The sequence below is a fragment of the Tripterygium wilfordii genome, chromosome 23 (assembly GCF_013401445.1).
Source record: "Tripterygium wilfordii isolate XIE 37 chromosome 23, ASM1340144v1, whole genome shotgun sequence".
Lineage (NCBI taxonomy): Eukaryota > Viridiplantae > Streptophyta > Magnoliopsida > Celastrales > Celastraceae > Tripterygium > Tripterygium wilfordii.
In genome coordinates, this window is record NC_052254.1 from 1,557,926 (window position 1) to 1,578,544 (window position 20,619).

The 20,619-nt window shown below is 37.7% G+C and overlaps 4 protein-coding genes across 5 annotated transcripts; 1 reads left to right on the plus strand and 3 right to left on the minus strand.

Moving 5' to 3' along the window:
* Positions 1-56: 56 nt before the first annotated feature.
* On the minus strand, positions 57-3,527 carry LOC119993301 (F-box/kelch-repeat protein At1g55270-like). The gene is made up of 2 exons (XM_038840359.1): positions 3,137-3,527; positions 57-1,718 (listed from the first exon to the last, which is right to left on the minus strand). Exons 1-2 carry the CDS (start codon positions 3,200-3,202, stop codon positions 468-470), a joined length of 1,317 nt encoding a protein of 438 aa, XP_038696287.1. The 5' UTR covers positions 3,203-3,527; the 3' UTR covers positions 57-467.
* A 1,030-nt stretch (positions 3,528-4,557) lies between these two features.
* Positions 4,558-10,476, minus strand: LOC119993406 (DEAD-box ATP-dependent RNA helicase 37-like). Of its 2 annotated transcripts, none has more exons than XM_038840547.1 (7): positions 10,261-10,476; positions 8,975-9,872; positions 8,799-8,882; positions 7,747-7,989; positions 7,242-7,409; positions 6,909-7,022; positions 4,558-5,532 (listed from the first exon to the last, which is right to left on the minus strand). In XM_038840547.1, exons 2-7 carry the CDS (start codon positions 9,713-9,715, stop codon positions 5,044-5,046), a joined length of 1,839 nt encoding a protein of 612 aa, XP_038696475.1. In that variant the 5' UTR covers positions 9,716-9,872; positions 10,261-10,476; the 3' UTR covers positions 4,558-5,043. The 2 variants fall into 2 exon arrangements, with proteins under 2 accessions (XP_038696475.1, XP_038696476.1); XM_038840548.1 differs by having other exon boundaries at positions 5,044-5,532; positions 8,975-9,825.
* Positions 10,477-12,862: 2,386 nt separating this feature from the next.
* Positions 12,863-18,127, plus strand: LOC119993549 (serine/threonine-protein phosphatase PP2A-3 catalytic subunit). Its single transcript, XM_038840722.1, has 11 exons — positions 12,863-13,214; positions 14,189-14,245; positions 14,395-14,478; positions 15,258-15,329; positions 15,543-15,614; positions 15,886-15,926; positions 16,520-16,586; positions 16,830-17,021; positions 17,115-17,204; positions 17,287-17,394; positions 17,517-18,127. Exons 1-11 carry the CDS (start codon positions 13,122-13,124, stop codon positions 17,580-17,582), a joined length of 942 nt encoding a protein of 313 aa, XP_038696650.1. The 5' UTR covers positions 12,863-13,121; the 3' UTR covers positions 17,583-18,127.
* A 481-nt stretch (positions 18,128-18,608) lies between these two features.
* LOC119993475 (phytoene synthase 2, chloroplastic-like) lies at positions 18,609-20,456 on the minus strand. Its single transcript, XM_038840629.1, has 6 exons — positions 20,135-20,456; positions 19,888-19,938; positions 19,577-19,749; positions 19,250-19,485; positions 18,969-19,161; positions 18,609-18,873 (listed from the first exon to the last, which is right to left on the minus strand). The coding sequence occupies exons 1-6, from the start codon at positions 20,454-20,456 to the stop codon at positions 18,733-18,735; spliced, it is 1,116 nt and encodes a 371-aa protein (XP_038696557.1). The 3' UTR covers positions 18,609-18,732.
* Between the last annotated feature and the right edge of the window lie 163 nt (positions 20,457-20,619).

Sequence of the window (20,619 nt, forward strand, 5' to 3'; positions counted from 1 at the left end):
TATGAAACAAAGATTTGATTTTTCTCTCCCTAACCAAGTGTAATATAGAGGTAACCTGTCCGATCCGAAATAAACCCATGTACATTCATAGAGCAACTAAGGAGATTACATACTAGTAAGACAGGAACCCAACCCAATTAAAGGCATTGCCAAAGAGCAAAAGGCCAAGATTTACAGGTATCTTGCTATATTTTCGCTTCAGTAAAGAAATTACCTAACAGGTTCTATTGCCAAAATCAACAGTCGGCCATTGTCACCTTGCCAATACTTCTTGACCAATCCACCACTATATCTGTCATTTTTAACTTCCTTGGCTCAAATATAAGCCAACACAATTCAGTATGAACATCAAACCACTCCCCAGGCAGTTCACTGTTGATTCAATCTCTCCTGAAGTATAAACAGACAATTTAACCAAGATAATTCGCAGTAGGCGATGAAAGCCATGAGCAAATGAATTCTGGTTGTCATGCTTGAAGCACCTGACAATGCACAATGTGACTTTTCAAACCATTTCGGCCTGCTATACTTGACCATAAATTTGTCACAAGAGTCCTAAAATGTCCTCTCCCTGCAATATTTTCCCAGAGATGAGGGTTACTCTCTACTTGTTTGTCGGGGCTTGAAACATCGACCAGACTGATGCTCATGTTGTTACGAACAATGCAAAGCTTCCCATTGAGTGGGACAAGAGCAGCAGCCTCCAAAGCATGGGAGCTCCCAAGGTGGAGCTTACTATCTATCAATCTGTTCCATGAATCTGTGGCTCCATCATAAATTCTAACCTTGCACCCGTCCCGGCAATCCAACGCATAGAGTCGTCCATTTAGAGATATGCTGGGGTTGCGCCAACCAGCAACCATTCCATCATTGATTGGAGTCCAGGTATTAGCATCAGGATCATAGGCTTCACTCATGACCTCACGGTGGGAACTGAGACCTTTTAGAAACCACTTTCCATCGTAAATGACACCAATAAAGGGGACCATAGCTGTGCTCATATCTGAAATAAAGCTCCAGCGGTTCTTGTTCGGATCATACACTTCAGCAGATCGGAGTGTCCTCTGGATTCCCTCACATTCTCCTCCAGCCACATAAAGGCAGTTATTAATGACACATGAGCCAAAGAAATGACGTTTTCGAAGCATATCGGGAGCCCTATGCCATTTGTTTGTTCGGGCACTGTAGAAAATGACTCGTCTCATAGAACCCTTTAGTGGATCCTTCCCTCCAAATAAGTACAAATGGCAACCACTCAGAACAGCACAACCAAAGCCAAGGGCCTCAGAGTACTCCCTGGGGACTGGTGGAAGTGGCTGCCAGAGCTGACTCATGGGATCAAAAGCATTCCACGAGACCTTTCCATCACGGTCTCTCTTGACAATATAAACCCACTCTTCCACCATACCAAGACTTTTCCTAAGTGAATAAAAGAAGTTACCAGCCAGTAGTCGATACCATCTCTTACTAACTAGACGAAGCTTTCGATGTTCAGCACGAGGAACCCGAATCAGACACGCAATGGCAAGGTCATCAGGAAGACCAGGCAGAAGTGGAGGCTGGACTCGGCTTCTCTCCCTACGCGAGTTTTTGCTCTTGTGTGCATTAGGATTAATATCGGGCCGGATGCAAAGTTTTGACCCTGGGACAAATTTCCTTGCCTCAGCAACTGTTTTCAGGCCAGCATCCACCTTGCAGTAACAGGATACAGATTCAACCTGTAAAACAAGTAATCTTAGAATGCTATCTATAAAAGCGGTTTTCCACTCAAGTAGTCTAGTAGAATGTAAGGTGCACAGCAAGTTTGTGTGAGATCAAACCGTCAAACAAATCCTCATCTAAGTTCTGGGTATGCAGTCTTCCAAAAGATATTGATCCTAGCAATGCTTCTATGAGTCTGCTTAACTAACATCAACACGTCCATCAATGAAGCTAGAAAACTTTCACAAGAAGTCAAGCAAGAAATCTAATCAGGCCTAATTCTTTCTTAAGCTCCAATCAGCTAGCCCATCAGAATATTCAATATCACTTAACTGAGTGTCAAAAAAAAGAGACTCCGCTTCATGTGCATTGCTAGAGGGAAATAGTGCAAAAGCAAAACATAGTACTCTCTTTTATTGTCAATGAAATGGCATTGAGTATTCTTCTAGCATCCCAGTTTAACAGAAAATATAATGCATACATTAGAAAGAAAAAAAAAAGTACTGACCAAAAGTTGAAAACAAAAAATATTTTTGTTTTCTTTCAGTCCACCTTGTTCTTTTAAAGAAAAAAGGAATACAATTGATGATTTCAAAACAGAGAAGGCCCAAATATAGTCATCATCTTCTGAAACAAATTGGTCTTACATTAAACACTATACTCCTTGAAAGAATGGCTTCAGCGCAAGAGGATTCACTGCCTGCTAATTAAATAATCAAGCTAGCATATGAAGCAAAAACCTTGTAGCCAGTGGACAAAGTACCAAAGAGCTATCAACAACACACGCATACAAACCATGAACAAAAACATATCCTACATAAACCAACATAGCCTTTTGAGCTTATTTCCCATAGCATGCATAAGTTCCACTCTTTATTGAACTCTTACTTTCCTGCATATCATTGGTTCAGCATTTCAAATAATATTGGGCACTAAACTGCAGTATTAGTCATGTTCATTGTGAGTTTGCGACCGTGGACACAGAAACAGGTCAAAATTACAAATCAGGAAAATGGACTTCTAATTTGAGAAGAACTTTATCAGGGATTCTAACTGAACTAGTAAAAGGAAATTAGCCAATAAAATTTACAAGAAACGAAAAACACCCCATAATTTATTAATTCATAAGCTCTCATAAAATAAAGCTCCACAAAACTCCATCCAATTCACCAGCCATTTTAATAGATGCATGTTCAAGACCAGATAAAGCAAAAACCCAAGAACACAAAATCTAAATAAACGAGAGAGGAAATCCCGAACATATAAGTTTTGGAAATTTTCTTTTGGACACCACATTTGACGGAAAATTAAACAGTTTGTCACCTCTAGAAGGACAAAACCAATAGAGCTAAAAAAAACCCATCAACTAAAATGCAAGTAAATTATTGAAAACCCAAACAATTCCAAGAAAGACTACAAGATCAGGGAAGCTTACCAGCGGAGCTTGAACTCGAAATCCCCTATGAGCATTTGAAGATTGCTGTTGAACGGATTGTTCCATCAGTCAGAAGCTGCGATTCATAGATAAACAAAAAAAAAACAGACCTAACAGAGGCTTAATTAGAAACCCAGATCGAAAACAAATTGATATTCAACACCCAAATCTGAGCAAGCCGAGCAACCATTGAGAAAAAGGTATTTCGATTTTGTTTTTGTCTTTTCCTTTTCTTTAATGTACAAATCTCTTCAAATGCAAACAAAAGCATCCCAAAAAAACCAACAAGGAGCTCTTTTACGATTTACAAAGTACAAAAACGTGAGTGCAGCTCTTACACACTTTCTCTTTCTACAAACAGACAGACGAAAGGGTTTACACACTTTCTACCCACATACAGACAGACGAAAGGGTTTACTAATTACTAGTAGGAATTAAATTAATGAAATAATATTATAGTTTAATGCAGTGTATTAAATCATTTAGTTATTATACTAATAAAGTTGTGATTTTCAACTCTGGATGACAAGGAAGATGAGCAGGTCTTCTTGTTGTTTAATGTTATGGTCAAACATAGTTAATATGAGAGAGTGAGAGAGAGAGAAATAGTGGGTGATTGATTAGGCCTTGGGAGTTGGGACTTAGGAGGTTTGGTTTGTGAATTGACTCGCATGAATGTTTTCTTTTTAGATTTTCCTTTTATTTTCTCCTTCAAATTGGTTTGAAGGCACGTGAGAAAAACGTGATAACTTCAATGGTTAATTTATTTTCAAGATTATTTACGTGGAAGATTGTGTTTAAAACTTAAAAAGTATATTTCCAGATAAATATGTCGAAATAAATCATCGCACTCAGCTTAATTTGTGTAATTCTTGATGATAACGCCCACGAGATCCAACTATTATACTTTCTAATGAATTCATTATTAATTATTAAAATAAACAATCATTTGTTGTATTAATTATTAAATCATCATATCTATCCAAAAAAATTATTAAATCATCATATGTGAATCTGAAAATGTGGACTCCACACTAAATAGGTTGGCACATATTTAGCATATATATATATATATATATAGAAGCCTACGACTAGTTATACGGTAAAAGAACAAAAAAAAAAACCTCAATGGTTAATCCTACATACAATAATGTGATTGCGGTTGAACCAAAGATTGATTTGCGATTTCAAATACATCTTAAAAAAAATAACAATACATTGTGAAATAATAGTTTTACAGAAATGTTGACAGAAACTGGCCGAAATAGTTATTTTTTAACTTAATAAGTAAACGTATATACAATTAAAAACATTAGTAAAGCTGACTTTGAGTATTATCTATGCTATATGTAATAAAAAAAAAAGAAGAGTATTATGTATGCTATATAAATAATGTAACGATAACGTAGTTATACTTGCCCTTTTGGATCATTCAGAAATTCCATATTTATTTCAATATAAAAACCTTTAAACTTCATTGAGGATAAAATAAACTTCAAAGGAATCCCTTCTAAGGATCAGAGACCTCAATGGTTGTAACCCCATAAAATGGGTTGAAAAACATGCCTATGACTACGAGATTGAAAAGGTTGCGGCCGGCCGAAAGAACATACTACATCTCCCACTGCTACATATTCTACACAACCCACCATCACCCAACAAAATTACAGGAAATAGAAAAAAAAAAATGGATCAAGAGAGCCAGAACACAAAGAAACCCCTATTTTGTTAGAACTTTTTTACCAAAAGTTACCGACATTCAACGCCTCTGTTCCTGCAACAAGCCCCGAACTTGCACCATCCCCTCCCTCATGGCAATGATTGTAGTAACACTGATCACACGAAACACTAACTAAAGGGGGAATAGTGAGCAATTGCTAGATGTTAATATGTAGAATGTTCAGTTATTAATCCCACGCACTGGTAACCCCCGGGGCATACCCTCCTCCATAACCACTTGGAGCCCCTAATCCACTGCTACTGCTGTAGCCTCCACCATAGTAATCTGAACCACCCCTATTGAAAGAAGAGTCCTTTCGAAAATCACGGCCGCCGAACCGGCCTCCCCCTGAACGACGATTCCTCCCTCCGCCATAAGAACGCGCTGCAAACCGAGATAACCAAGCAGGTACTTCTTGATTCGCCTCTTGCATTAGATCAGATAATGACTTTGCCAGCGATCCATTGTTCTCATTGAAAAAGGCAGTAGCCAAACCTGATTTACCAGCTCTCCCTGTTCGACCAATTCGATGGACATAATCATCAATATCATTTGGTAGATCAAAGTTGACAACATGAGCAACGTGGGGAATGTCAAGACCACGTGCTGCCACATCTGTTGCCACCAAAATTGGTGTGTTGCCACTTTTAAATGACCGCAATGCTTGTTCTCTTTCCTGCAACATATATGAATAAAAAATTGGAGATATAGAAAAGCAGACAACTGATCTACCCACATAAGGTATAAACTGTCAAAATGAAGTCCTGGAACAATTAATTGACTGAATCATGGCAGGCAGAACCAAGAACAATTTTCGCAATCTTAAGAAATATAGAAGGAACAACATCACATGGTAGAATAAATGCCGTGACACACACAGGGCTCAAATGCCATGGTGCTTACTTGTTTAAGGCTATGACAATTACTCATTAGTCAAGAAGCCTAGTGTGCCTTGCTCACAACATCTTAGTATCCTACACAAGCATCTACGAAAACATTGCTGTGAACCCAGCTAGGTGAAATAAAGGCGTGCTTGGGATGTCTATCAAACATAAGACAGCAAATAAGGTGGAGGATGGTAAGGTACTGAGATGGAGTAAAACTGGTCATGACTATAGCAACACAAAGGCAGTGTCAGGTAGAGGGATGTTACATAAATTAGAATCAAATATCAGTTAGAGAAATCCTGATTTAATTCATATTAACCTTTCCCCTCAGGACAGGGTATGCTGAAGAGCCAACCACTGAACCAGTGGTATTCTTCAACAATAATTATTTCTTTGAGCGATATCCACGGCAATCACTACTTTATAAATCTAGGAAACAACTTCTGCAACATTCTAAACTGCACAAAATTAACATCACCACAAACTTTGGATGAAAATGAGGCAACATACTATCAACAAGTTTTGAAGATGCATATTGCACTCTCCAACTTGAGTCTACCCTATCTCAAGCACAATCAACTACATGAACAGATTTCTGATGTATTTTAAAAGGCAAAAATATAGTAGCAAGACTTTAATAGCACACAAAAGAACAATCTTCAGTCATTTTTATTCTCTCAATAAGTATGCGGCGTCTAGTGCAGCTGCTTCAACAATAACAATGAACTCCTTTTGCTTCCATTTCCCACAAGAGGAACATTGACAGAACGATAACATGGAATCAGAGAAACTACACTCTTTCAAAAGGTTAAAAGCCAATGAAGAATAAAAAAGCTGCAAAAGAAACATGTCACTGGAACAATTAGATAGCTGAAGACTTCCACCCCATCTGAGAAAGCCTGCCTCAGTGTTTCCCCCAAACCTTTGGATCTTGGTTGATTTTACAAAATACGCATCCGATGCGCGCCTCATATGATTCATAAAATCAAATGGAAAATAATATTTTTTTTTTCCTGTAAACCACATCAGAACTGTGAAGAGAATGTGTGCACTCTTACTGGGAAGAGCTCAAACTCACGTACAATACAAGAAGACACAACATCAATAATAAGAAGAAAAGGGAGGAATCCATAACAAAACCTTCAAAAAAAGAATAAAATAATACCTGTTGTGACCTATCACCATGAATAGTAGTCGCAGGGAAACCATTAACTGACAACCAGTGTTCAAGTGAATCGGCTCCCTTCTTTGTCTCCACAAAAACTAAAGTCAAAGCTTGCTGCAAATTAAGAATTCGGGAATAAAAGAGACAAACAAATGAACAACCAAGATGAAAGAGATAAACATCCCAATGAATTTTTAAGTTGAAAAACACAAGTAATCAAATCAAAAAATTTAATAGGCATTATTCAGAAAACAACTAGCAAGCAAAGGACCCGAAATCGCCTACAACCCAAGAAATCAGAGAGAGAGATAGATATGGCATTTTCCAGCATACCTTGCCCTGGACACCATTTGTCCTTTGTGCATGAAGAAGGTCCATGAGATGACTCCTCTTGTCCGACTCTTGAACAAATTCAACTCGTTGGACTATTAAATCGGTACTTGAACCGACTCGTCCAACAGCCAAGAAAATATAACTTGAAAGAAAATCAGAGGCCAATCTCTGCATGACAACAAAAGGTTCTCATAGGTGTATATTTTTACATATCTGGAGTATATTTTTACATATCTAGAGCAAAACTCATCAAAATTGACCATATATAGAGATAAAATTAAGAACTTCCAGACAATTTGGTCTTCAATAAACCCTCCATCCCCAATATTAGTAAATAAAATTCCTAAAAGATATTAACAGCAAGAACTACTAATTGAACAGAAATCTTTTCTAGTAACTAAATGTATTCACCAAAACACATGAAAAGGAAATAGTACTTGATCAAAAATATACCTACTCAGCAATAAGCAACATTATTAAAGACTTCACGAGTGAGAAAACAAACCTGTATCTCTTTCGGAAAGGTAGCACTGAACAACATTGTCTGTCTGACACCTTGTGGAGGCATGTCGCATTGTTCCACAATTTTTCTGATTTGAGGCTCAAAACCCATATCCAACATTCGATCTGCCTCGTCCAAAGCTAGATACCTGATCATTTGTAAAGAAACTCTAGCCCTCTCCAACAAATCCACCAATCTTCCAGGAGTAGCCACTAGGATATCAACACCTCTCTCCATGTCTCGCAGCTGCCCAGATTAAAACATCACTGTTAGCAGACAAATAAATCTAGAATTACAGTGGCATGCTGCTAAATGTGAAACAATCGGTAGGATCATTCGTGCATGCAATTGAAATAGGCACACTTAAAAGTTAGAAATAGGATCAAGAAAACCCAGCCACAGAAGTGTCGCATAAAAACAAAAGACAAGGAGCTTTATTAATTGCTGTAATTGCAAAGCCTCTCATGACTGATCCAAATTCGATAACCATTATATTCAAATCTAAGAATCAATCAAAAGGTATTAGATAAACCAATTTGGATATCTGGATGTCAATAACATAAAAAAGTAAGAACAACAAACGTTTCCTCCAAATGATTGGAAACCTGCTTTAGAAGTGTCATCTACAAGGGGTAAATCCAGATCATCACACAAGGCCAAACATAATGTTTCCAGAAAAGAAAAAAAGGTCGCCGAGTGCTGTATTAGGCTGTCAATACGCAAGTATAACAGCATCAATAATACTCTTACTCATCATAATTCATAATCATCACTATCAAAGCCTTTATCCTAAACATGTTAAATAACAGCTTGTCACCAAAACAGCTAAGACAATATAAACCTCAATGGCAATGCAGTGACAAAGAAAAACAGTATTACACTCCAAAATGAGGCCATAATGTTTTTCTCACAATGAAATGACCCTATTACCGAGTATACAAACCTTATATCTTGAATTGACAACATGAGACGCAAAATTATAATCAAGTCATGACGAAATATATCATAATCGCTAAATCAAGTAAACTAATAGAAAAATTAAGTCTAGATCAAACCTGCTGATTAATAGGAGCTCCTCCATAAGCAACAACCACCCTGACCCCGGTTTGGTATGAGAACTTCTTAGCTTCCTCATGTATCTGCAAGTCACAGAGCAATATATACTACATTCACGATCATAGAAGTTGCATAAACTAGAGTGTATCATACAATAACAAACAAATGAACTAACTTGGCATGAAAGCTCCCGAGTTGGAGAAAGAATGAGAGCAAGTGGGTACGCTGTGCGTGACCCACGTAATGGTCTGTGTGTACTCTGTCCCTGTCCCTTCATAATTCCACTGATAATTGGGAAACAGAAAGCAGCTGTCTTGCCAGAACCAGTCTGGGCACATGCCATCAAATCCCGCCCCGCAAGTGAGATTGGGATGGCATACCGCTGCACAGGTGTCGGTTTGACATACTTGCACCTCCGGATATTCTGATTGAGTGCTTCCCCAAGGTCAATCTCCGCAAATGTACTCACAGATGGTGGTACATTATCCCCACTAGTCTCCACTGGAATATCCTCATATGCATCAAAGTTAATCCCAGTGCTTTCCTGCTCACTGAAAGCCTCCTCTGTTTCGTCAACATCACCAAATGGGTTAGCTTCCCTCTCTCTCCCACGGTCCCAGCCACCACCTCTGTTACCCAATCCTCCTACTAGACCACCTCCATACCCAGAACGAAAATCATTTTTGGAACCAGCCCAACGAGGTCCACCATACCCAGCTCGATCATTACTTGAGGCAGGCCCAGAGTAAGCCGGAGCAGGTGGGTCTGAAGAGGCTGGCCGATTGCGAAGATGGGGAGGAACATATGCTGATCGTGCAGATGCAGAAGTGTTACTAATACCCCTATTGTTTGCAGACCCAGGAGCAGCATTGTCAGCCCCGGAGTTTGCAGCCATGTCCGCCCACGAAGTTCTCATGGTAAAATTGGAATTCCCCACACGGTCACTCGAAAATTCAATCAAACTTGAACCTCGGAAAGCTCGAAGAACAATCACTTTCTTTCAATCCCAGATATAAAAGTCCCGACCTATTCGAAATGATTGTAATCTTTGATGATTAAATCGCCGCAGGTATCTGCGTCAAAACCATAATCAGAGAATCATCCATTTCGATTTCATCATAACAAATACAGCAAACAAAAAAAAGTACTTAAGCTCCTCTTGGATATCAAACAATGTCCAGTAACTGAATAAGTAAAGGGAAAACAAGGGACAAAGCAAAGAGCGCCAATTTTTTCTTCAGGAATCATGCAATTTGTGCATAGCAAAACAAACACCAAATCCAACCTGATCTGCCAAGGCAACGAAATGCATCGACACCAGAACGGAATGCAAACGACTTCTCACAACAAAAAACGAATTCACAAAGCCTAAGCCGTCTTGAACACTTTTAACACACAAAATATGAACATCGAGAGATTCATGCATATCTAAACGCACAGAGAAAGAGACAAGGAACAAACCTGATGAAGCAGCACGACAACAAAACCCTAACAATCGAAGCGCTGAGTTTGTGGTTGAAGATCCAGAATAGAAGAAAATAAAAACCCTAATATGCGTGTATGATCAGTATTTTGTATCTGGCCAAATACAAAAATACCTGCTGTGTTTTTCTCTCTCTAGAAACCTTTCATTCTCTCCCTAGAAAAATAAATACCAGTTCCTATAAAACTCTCCTCTTTGGTGCGCCTTTTTTTGGGGGTTCTATTTATTTTATTCTAATTACGACTCATACAGTCATACTCCTTTTTATTTGGTTTCAAATCAAATTCGTCGAATTTTCAAAAAAGTGAGAAAAGACGGGAAAAGAGGGAGAGGTCTCGCTCAAGCTGCCCAATATAAAGATGCGCTCGCGTCAATGACAAAAATGAGTGGTGGGTGCACCACTAACCCATATAAGTTCATAGTTACCGTGCGGAAATTTTTTTGTTGCCCACCCCCAATTTTATCGAGCGAAATATGGGAAGTCGGGGGTATGCTATAAAATTTTTACAAAACACCTCACTTTAAATGAGTTTAGTCACATTCTAATTTTTTATTTAAAAAAAAATGATAGTTGTGTTTTGATTGGGATTACGAGTTTAACGGTATATATTTGTTCAAAAAAAAACAAATTAAACATGAAAAATACATAAAAATTATAGACCGATTGAATATAAACCCAAAATGTTCAATAGCTCTCTTGATAATTAATTAATCATGTATTTACGCAATAACTTGCAAATCACGCAATCGCATTGTAACTTCATGTACGGGCTCGATATAAGATATTTTATCTTTATTTAGTACAATTAAAATGTGGATTGTTGCATCTTTGGTTGTCTGTCCTTAATTCATGGTTATATCATTAGTAGTTTAGGAGATGTTATTAAAAGAGAGACAATAACTCTTTATTGTTGTTCAAGGGTTCTTTTTTATGCAACTTGAGATCAAATAGTGTATTTGCATTTATAAGGAAAATATGTCTTTCTCAATTCTTTACAAATGCAAAAAAAAGGTTTTAGAGGTTATGAAATAGGTTGGAGAGGAAAAAAAGTTGTGTTGGTTTCGAATATTGATTTGTTGAATAAAAAGGTTGTCCCATCTAATGACTTTATTCAGAGGCATTATAAGAAAATAAAGGGCAAAATTTGAAAGCAACAAAGTAAGATCTATATACTGTGGAACAAGATTTTCACCTTCATGGACCGCGCCTTATGCAATTTGGTGGCTCTGAGCTTCAATTATTCAATCCTAAAAAAAAAGTATCTCCCTGAATCCTGATCACCTACAACAAGAAGGTCAGTAGGTTCGATGGCCACGGTGATGACCGAAGACGCTATGACGTTTAAGTCGAAATCTCATAACAAGTAAGAAAAAGGTGTCTCATACCTTGAGTTTCCTTCTCTCATTTATAGTATGACAATTCTTTTTGATTCCCTTAATAACTAATTGTGAGATTTTTTTCACGATCTCAGGGTTTGGATTGGTCCGTCCAATCCATTGTCTAGGCCAATCCCCTAGTTTGGAAATACGGTCTATGCCAATTCCATAGCTTAAACATGGGATCATAATACGTGTCTTTCATCCATTGGATATTAAGTTGACTTTCTATTGCTGAATTTGATTTCTCTACGTAAACAATATATGATTGATGGAAGTTATTAGTTTGCATTTTTAAACCAAATTGGATGACAAATGCAAAATCTATGTCGTGGACTCCAAATAATTTGCAATTTGGACTATGAATTCAAGCGCTAACCTTAAATAGCAAGGATTAACGTTGAGATGGCAACAATCGAAGCATGAATATGACCAATTATAGTCCAAATGCCCAATTAATCTATGGGGCCTAGCCTAATCTAATTAAACAAAAGATATCTAATGGAATCAAAATGTGCACAACCACCCAATTACAAAAAATAAAAGAAAAGAGTAACGCTATACAACTAAAGGAGAGGCACAAAATTCACATATCCTTTGTCCTAATTATGCACAACCTTTAAGTTGGATATGGAGATCTACTTGTGAAACTAAAGAATTAAAGATAATGAAATTAACAAAACATACTTCTAAGTAATTTTACCATGATCTTATATCTATCTTTATAAAGTATAAATCAATGTAATTGTAACGAAGGGGATTCTTATACAACAAATGATATTTCAAATTTGGAACGAGTATGAAGAAATCAACAATTCTGTTTTGTATTTTGAGTTGTTCTGTGGGATCAGTGGCTCAATGCTTTTAGTTTATACCTGGACAAGATGAAAATAAATGGAATCACTTATTATGAACTTGTAGAATTAGATTTAAATATAAAAACTTATTTATTAATTTTATTTAAGATAGTATGAATAATTTCTCACATTTCTATATTTAAATCATCGACGATCCTCACATAGTTCTCACGCGCCTTTTTATCTATCGATAAGCATCGACGTGAAGCTGATTTCATGACGATATCCCAGCCGTAGATGTATGCCACGCGCTCTCTTTGCAAGTAATAAAGCAGCGGAAGTTCCTTTAAAAATCTATACTAGGACGAATACAATTACAAGAACCAAAAAGCAAATAAAGAAAAAAAAAGAAAAAAACTCTGAAAAGCAGTGGCTACTGGCTCGTTCTATCAAAATATACATTGGTTTCTTCACCACCGCTCCTTCTCTTTCTCTGTTTCTTTCACTCCATCTCTCTCTAGATTTCCACTTTCTCCCTCTAGAGATTCAGAGAAATCTGGAGTTTGCCTTTTCATTTCTCTTTGGGATTAGTGGTCGTGGAGTGTAGGTTTAGGGTTACGGAATTCGAAGGGGATCTCGATCTGTTGTTGGAGTATTAGCGGAAGATGAGTTTGGATTCGGTCCCTTCGAACTCTCATGGAAACCTGGACGAACAGATTTCGCAGCTCATGCAGTGCAAGCCCCTTTCGGAGCAAGAGGTAGGATTCACAATCTCTCGGTTGGTTTTCTTCATTTCTTGAGTTATCTGGGCTTCGTTTTGTTCAATATATTGGGGTTTTGCTTTGTTCGAATCGGTTTTTGCGATGGGCTTCTCAGAGTTATTGTGGATCGGTTTCTTTTTTCGGAGTACTAGGAGGCTGGGTCAGGATATTTGTCATTTTCTTGTGTGGTTTTGGTTTTGTGTGTGTAATCCGTAGCTTTGACTGGATTGGGATTTATTAGGATGGATCTGGGAGTGATATTGGAGGGTTCATGGAGTTCATTTTAGAATTTTGATAATTATATCAGATCTGTTCAGGAATGTGCTATTTGGACAGCTGGCTGTGATTTCTTTGGGTTTTTTTAAAAAAATGTTAAGGGATAAATTGCTCAAAAAATGGGGATAATGTGGAGCCAGTGCACTGGAACTTCGAGAACTTGATTGAAATGTTACAATAAATATTTCCAAGAAATTGGAACCCAGGCACACTTTGTGGTCATTTCTGCTTATGAAACTCCGGGTCTTTTTTGGTGGGTTAGTTGAGATGTGTGGTTTGTGTTATTTTGGATTGCATTAGGCAAGTGGGAGGCTTTTTGTGTCTTTTCTGGGTTTGTGTTGTTTGCTCAAGTATGTTGAAGTACCAATATATTGCTGGTGGTGGATAGACGTGGAGATGTGCGTGGATCTGCTTATTTTTGAACAGGCAATAATGTATTGTGACTATTGTCAACTAATGCTCGATGGATCTATTGACTGCATTTGGTGTCTCTAAATGACGCATTGATCCTTGATAGTGGTTCTGTACTCTGAGGTCTGAAGTCTAGAGAATTTTTTAATAAAACTTTCGCAATTTTTTATTTTCTTTCCAATAACCATCAACTTGTATTACTATATCTACATCGTACAATGTTTTTAAGCTTATGTTTATTCACTTACAAACTGCATTTACCTATGTTTTTTCCCCTGCTGTAGGTTAGGGTGTTGTGTGACAAGGCTAAAGAGATTTTAATGGACGAAAGCAATGTTCAGGTTTGTTCCCCTATCTTCTTTACTTGCGCTTAAGTTCACATGTATTAAGTCTTTGATAGTTGTTTTGATAGTTTCAGTATAGTCTTGCTTTATTTTTGAGGTGCTATTCTGAACTCAAGTGTGATTGATTTTCCTTTTCTTACTTTCAGCCGGTGAAAAGCCCTGTTACAATTTGTGGTGATATTCACGGGCAATTCCATGATCTTGCTGAGCTTTTTCGCATCGGAGGGAAGGTAATTTTTATCTGATTGAAGCAATAGGTATTTTACTTTTACTGGCTCAATGTTTTGCAAGTCATGAGAGCATAGGCCATATATTACGGGAGAATGCATACTCAACGTTAGACACTCCAACTTATGAGGAGCATCACCATAATGCAAGAGGTTGGCTCCTCTCCACTGTTCCCTCAAGGTAGGGGTTGGAGTACCCACCCTGAAAAATGGAAAAGAAATGGTAAACAATTAAGAAGAAAGAAAACTCAGTCATTTATATTGTTGGGAAAGCCACTTGGCTTCTAAATACTGTGGGAACAATGGCAATGTTCTAAAGTGGTAACATGGATTATTGGGAGACGGATGAGTTTGTATAGTCTCTTTCCTTGTTTTCTACTTTTTTAATTAGCAATTGTTTTTCCTGACAGAAATTTGGGGGTGATATATTAATGGTAATATGTGGTGTATATATTGATTATCACAATAGCATTCCAGTCGGGGCCCTCATTATTGTTTTCATTTTTTTTGTATTTTGGTATGCTGTCATTGGGAATTTGAGATGTATAGGTTTTTTTGGTATTAAATTTTGGTGTTTTAAGATCGATATGATGTGCTACCCTGAAATTGGTATGTTTTATTGTTTGAAGTATCAGAGCTTCTTTTCTCGGGGTTGTTTTGGAATTGATCTTCCATCTTTACCTAGATCCTGAGCGATACAACTGTTTGGTTATCTTGTGGATTGTCAATATTTGTTGTTCCACTACTAATAGTTTATTTTTTCTTGTTCTTTTTTTGGTTAGTGCCCAGATACAAACTATTTGTTCATGGGAGACTACGTTGATCGTGGCTACTACTCTGTTGAAACTGTAACAGTAAGCATCTACTGCTCTGTTAATCCCCCATCTCTTTCGTCATGTTCATATTTTCTTTTTGGTTAGATTATATGCAAAGTTGAGTAATGCTGGAACCTTATCCACTTTTTTCTGTCACTATTGAGATTTTTTGTTGGAACAGACAGGAGTGCTACATTTTATTTTATCGTGATTGTAAATTTTCATATGGTACTGACAAACTTATTTATTCAGCTGTTGGTAGCATTGAAAGTGCGCTATCCTCAACGGATTACTATTCTGAGAGGAAATCATGAAAGTCGTCAGGTATTGTGTTGGGACTTTTTGTGGGATTGCTGCTCTATTCTTTAGTCTCTCTTCTTGTCGGCTTGAGACCATCTTCAAAATTTTATAATAACTGATCCAGTAGAAGATAAAAAAAAAAAAAACCTTACACCCTTCATTAATCAACAGGGTGCAAAGTTATATTATCAATTTGCTGCTGCACTACAGTTTTATCTTTTCCATATTTTCAAAATTTTTTGTATCAGAATTTGAGTTTGGTTGCGCTGATATTGCCTTATACTTTGCTATGCAGATTACTCAAGTATATGGGTTTTATGATGAATGCCTGAGGAAGTGAGTTTCATTGAGTTCTTGGTTTTTTAGGTTTACCATTTTATGTAATGAAGATATTGCTGTAGTCTGCAGGTCAAGTTTTAAAACCCTAGATAATATTAATTTAGCTTCTAATTTTCATTTTTATAGCAAAGAATGAAAAAAAATGTGAAGCTTTTATGTATATGTTTAATTACAAGAATGGGTCCCCTATGAAGCAACAAATAAGGAAGAACATAGAATAAAAGACTTGATAGAATAGGTTGACTGTAGAATATTTTTCAGAGCCAGGAAGGTGGAACTGTGAAATTTCTTGCGGATTGAAGTTGTTGCGATCATACTGTAGAACCATGTATGTTATCTATGACACATCCGCGTTCTTTTTTTAAAATATTATTGTGGGAATGTTTTTTGATTAAGATGCGCTTCCTTTCATCAATCTGTTTGGTTGGGATGGATTTATGATGTATTTGATATTAATTATACTACATGAATAACAAAATTAAGGGAACTGGGAAATTGATATTGCGTTATTTTTGGTTTCTAAAAACCAATTTCTTCGAAAGACATTCTTGCTTGAGAGTAAGGAGTGATGTGTTCATTTTTGTTTTCAGGTATGGCAATGCCAATGTGTGGAAGATCTTCACGGATCTCTTTGACTATTTTCCACTGACAGCATTGGTTAGTATGGCATCTATTTGTTGTTCTTTAATGTTTCTGAAAATATACTTGAGAGTATTACTGGTGTGTGGAGGAAACAAAGAAGAGAGAACAATCACGAATTTGAAACTGTACACTCCATTTTGGGTGATTGATCGTGCAGTCCAGCACATCTGTGTATGGGAATCATACCACCACTGAACCATGTGGTAGTTTCTTTAGTAGGAATTTGTATGTTAATATTGTGTTATTTTTCTTTTGAAGGTTGAATCAGAAATATTTTGTCTCCACGGTGGATTGTCTCCTTCCATTGAAACCCTTGATAACATACGTAATTTTGACCGTGTGCAAGAAGTACCTCATGAAGGTCCAATGTGCGACCTTCTTTGGTCTGACCCAGATGATCGTTGTGGCTGGGGTATCTCACCTAGAGGGGCAGGATATACTTTTGGTCAGGTAATGGCTCTCTCTTTCTCCACTGTCATAATCTTTTGTTTTTGCAGCCTCGAATCATTTGGCAACTTCTTAGTGTCTTAATTCTTCTTGCAGGATATATCGGAACAATTTAATCACTCAAATAACTTAAAGCTGATTGCGAGGGCTCACCAATTGGTTATGGAAGGATACAACTGGGGTCATGTAACTACCTTCCCTTGTGTATGCTCTTTCATATTTTTCTGGTTGGCTGGTTGGTTCAATCAATTCTGCATTTTTCTGACAGGAACAAAAGGTGGTAACTATATTCAGTGCGCCTAACTACTGTTATCGATGCGGAAACATGGCATCTATCCTTGAAGTTGATGACTGCAAGGGACACACATTTATCCAGGTCTCTCTCTCTCTCTCTCTCTCTCTCTCTCTCTCTCTCTCTCTCTCTCTCCCCGTCTTTCATTTTATGAGTCTGTGGGCAATATTATGGATCAGAAGTTTGAAAATATTTGAAATTTGCAGTTTGAGCCTGCTCCTAGAAGGGGAGAGCCAGATGTGACCCGGAGGACTCCTGATTACTTCCTATGATGCGATTGACATCAGTGTTACCGTATTGGTTTCTGGTATCCACTGGCTGTTTTATTTGTTGACAGGTATTTTAAAACTAAGAGTACATTCTGGTAGTGGTTGGGCAGCAAAATACATGTAAGATGGGCAGGTGAGGCTTCGTTGATTTGATTGTTCATTTGAGTTGGTTGAGTATTCCACAACAGGGAGGCAGCGAAGCTGGTCATGCAGTAGCAGCTTGTGTACAATTTTCAGCGAACAATATGGAATCTTACATTTCATTGTTGTTTTTTCTCCATTTGTTTTGTTCTTCTAGGGTGGCTGTTGGGCCATGGAATTTGTAGAGGGACGACGAACGACGAACTTTTCTTGTAATGGGTAATAGGTGCTGCTGTTATGTTTGAAATAATACTACTCTAATATTGATTTCTGAGTCTTGATGGTTTTGCTGGGAGAGTTCCTTTCAGATATTGATATTTGATGGAACCATAGGTGTATTTTCTTTATGATAGTAGAAAGACCGTTCTTGCGGGCAAGGTTGCTCCCAATCGGTCATTTATGGCCAATTAATTTCTACAATGACAACGCCAATACATTCTGGTTCAGATATTTAGGGATACTGCAGTCTACTCTGTTGCAGCAATTGAGCAAACCAATTGCAGTGATCGGTAGTGGTATGGTTCCAAAAACTGGAACATGGAATCATTCTTAAAGTTCTATGAAACAAATGAATTTTCCCTGGATGTTCATATGAGCGCTTGAGTGGTTGGAGATTGGAGAATATCAAAGTTTCGAGTCGTACACAAACCGCTTTGATCACTAATTTATTGAAACATAGTATTTGTGGTATGACTCTGAAATGTGCACCTGTTTTACACAATACGTAGAATACTCGGATTATGTAATGGAAGAGTGGTGAAGCTCTGTGAAAAAAATCAAACGTGCAAGTATAAATGTGTGAATATTTTACAGACCTGTAGCAGAAATCGAAATAATTTGGAAACAATTGTTTGAGACAAGAATTGACATTTACAGACAGTAAAACGCTCAATTTTATCGATCTTATTCCCATTCTGTTTCTCACCTCCATTCCCACTGTGAAATGAAGCATTCAGTCATTTCTGGTCGCTCTCGCTCCTAGCGCTGAAAACCATGCTTGACGAAAGATATTTTATAGAGCTTTGGTATAAGCTAGAGGCAAAGTGAGGAGTTTTTTGGCTCTTCCAACATAAGCTCGCTTTGTCATGTTATCATAGTCATTATCCTCGATTGCATCAAGTATCTTCCTATACAATAGCAAGGATGACCAAACCTGCAACCACAAACAATCATAGATTACTACTCTGGTTTGCTTTTGTTGCTGTTACTGCATATATTTGATATTGGAATTGAAAGCACTTTGATTACCGGCCATCGACTAGCTTTGTCGAGCTGTGAAGCTCCCTCTTCTGCCTGGTCGAAGTAGAATCTCGCCCTTGTAATCTGCTTCTTCATAAACTCCCTCCATTGATCAGTGACCTTTCTGGAGAAAATGTCCTTGTTGCATAAACCAAATTGTTGAAGCTCATCCTGAGGAAGATAGACTCTGCCTCTTGAAGCACTGAAAGAAGGAAATCACAGTAAACGGCCAGAAATGATTTATTTGTGGAAGGGAGGAAAGCTCATAAGTTCATATTGTAAGAACTTACTCCTCTCCTACATCTCTAAGTATGTTTGTTAGTTGATTCCCAATAGCTAAGTAGACTGCTGAATTGTAAATAGTTTGAGCAGAAATTGTGGAATCTGGTGAGATCCCCATTACTGGTACACTCATTAGGCCAACTGTGCCTGCAACATAGTAGCAGTAGAGATAGAGTTCTTGAAAGTTGGCGTAGCGAGATTTCCATGTATCCATTCTCATGCCTTCAATCATATCCCTAAAAGGCTGTTGCAGAGAAAAAAAAAACAATTAAACAATGAAAACGAAGTGATCGAATATTTGGGTAGAAACAAACTGGACATATCAGGATGAGTACCTTGATGTCTACGGGGAACTTGAAAACAGTATCGGTGAGTGCAGCATCAAACATGTCGTAGGGGCGTCCATTGAAGATATCTTCAAGTCTCTCTTCCCAATGATCAAGAACGGCGGAGCTCATGTACATAGCATTGGGACCATCAACCAGTTCATCTGTTCTCCTACACCAAACTGTGGGAAAATTTGATTAGAAAATCATTAGTACTTACTGCTTCTACATATGCTTAGTTATGTTCTTTTGAAATCTTCAGATTCTATCAAGTCCAGTAGTCCAATCTCTGGCCCTCTATATTGATGATAAATCCTTACCATAGATTGCCCATATGGCCTTTTTTCGTTCCTCTGTCATTAACGTAGTTCCTGGACCAAGAGAGCATATGCAAAAACAACTCTCAGCAGCACACTTGGCGATCAAGATATTTATCACAGTAGGAATATGTATGTGTGTGTGTGTATATATATATATATATAGCAAATACTCTTGCAGCATATTCTGTGCAAATTCGATTAGTATGCACTGATCAATATATAACCGAAAGAGGGTATGAAGTTGTACCCAGATAGAAAGTCTTGGCATATTCTGCACATATATTCTTGCACTTTTTGTAAGCTTCATCTAGAAATTGAGGCTGGAACTCTGGATTTCTGTATGCATACTTCTTCGCTAAGCTGTTATTGCGAGTCTGCCTTTCGACAATTTCTCGCAGTTTAAGATCTGTGTGAGGAACTCCTTGCACAGATAGCTCAGGGAAGACGATCCAGCTCGATCTTTTTGGAGCTGTAATCACTTCTGCTCTTATTGTGCCTTTTGCTACATGACGCAAGCATCTGTCATTACTTGCGTAAGGCATAACAGGAACTGAAATTGTGGAGCACATTTGGCGATTCTCTCAAAGTCGGTAGCAAACCTTACGATGAGTTGAAAATGCGCGCAAGCTGATCGCTGCTCCTTATCTCTCTCTTGCCTCGAAGGAATTATCGACGAAAGTTAACTGCATCGATCAGTGTCCTTGCAGGACTCTTTATTCTAAAAAAATGCAG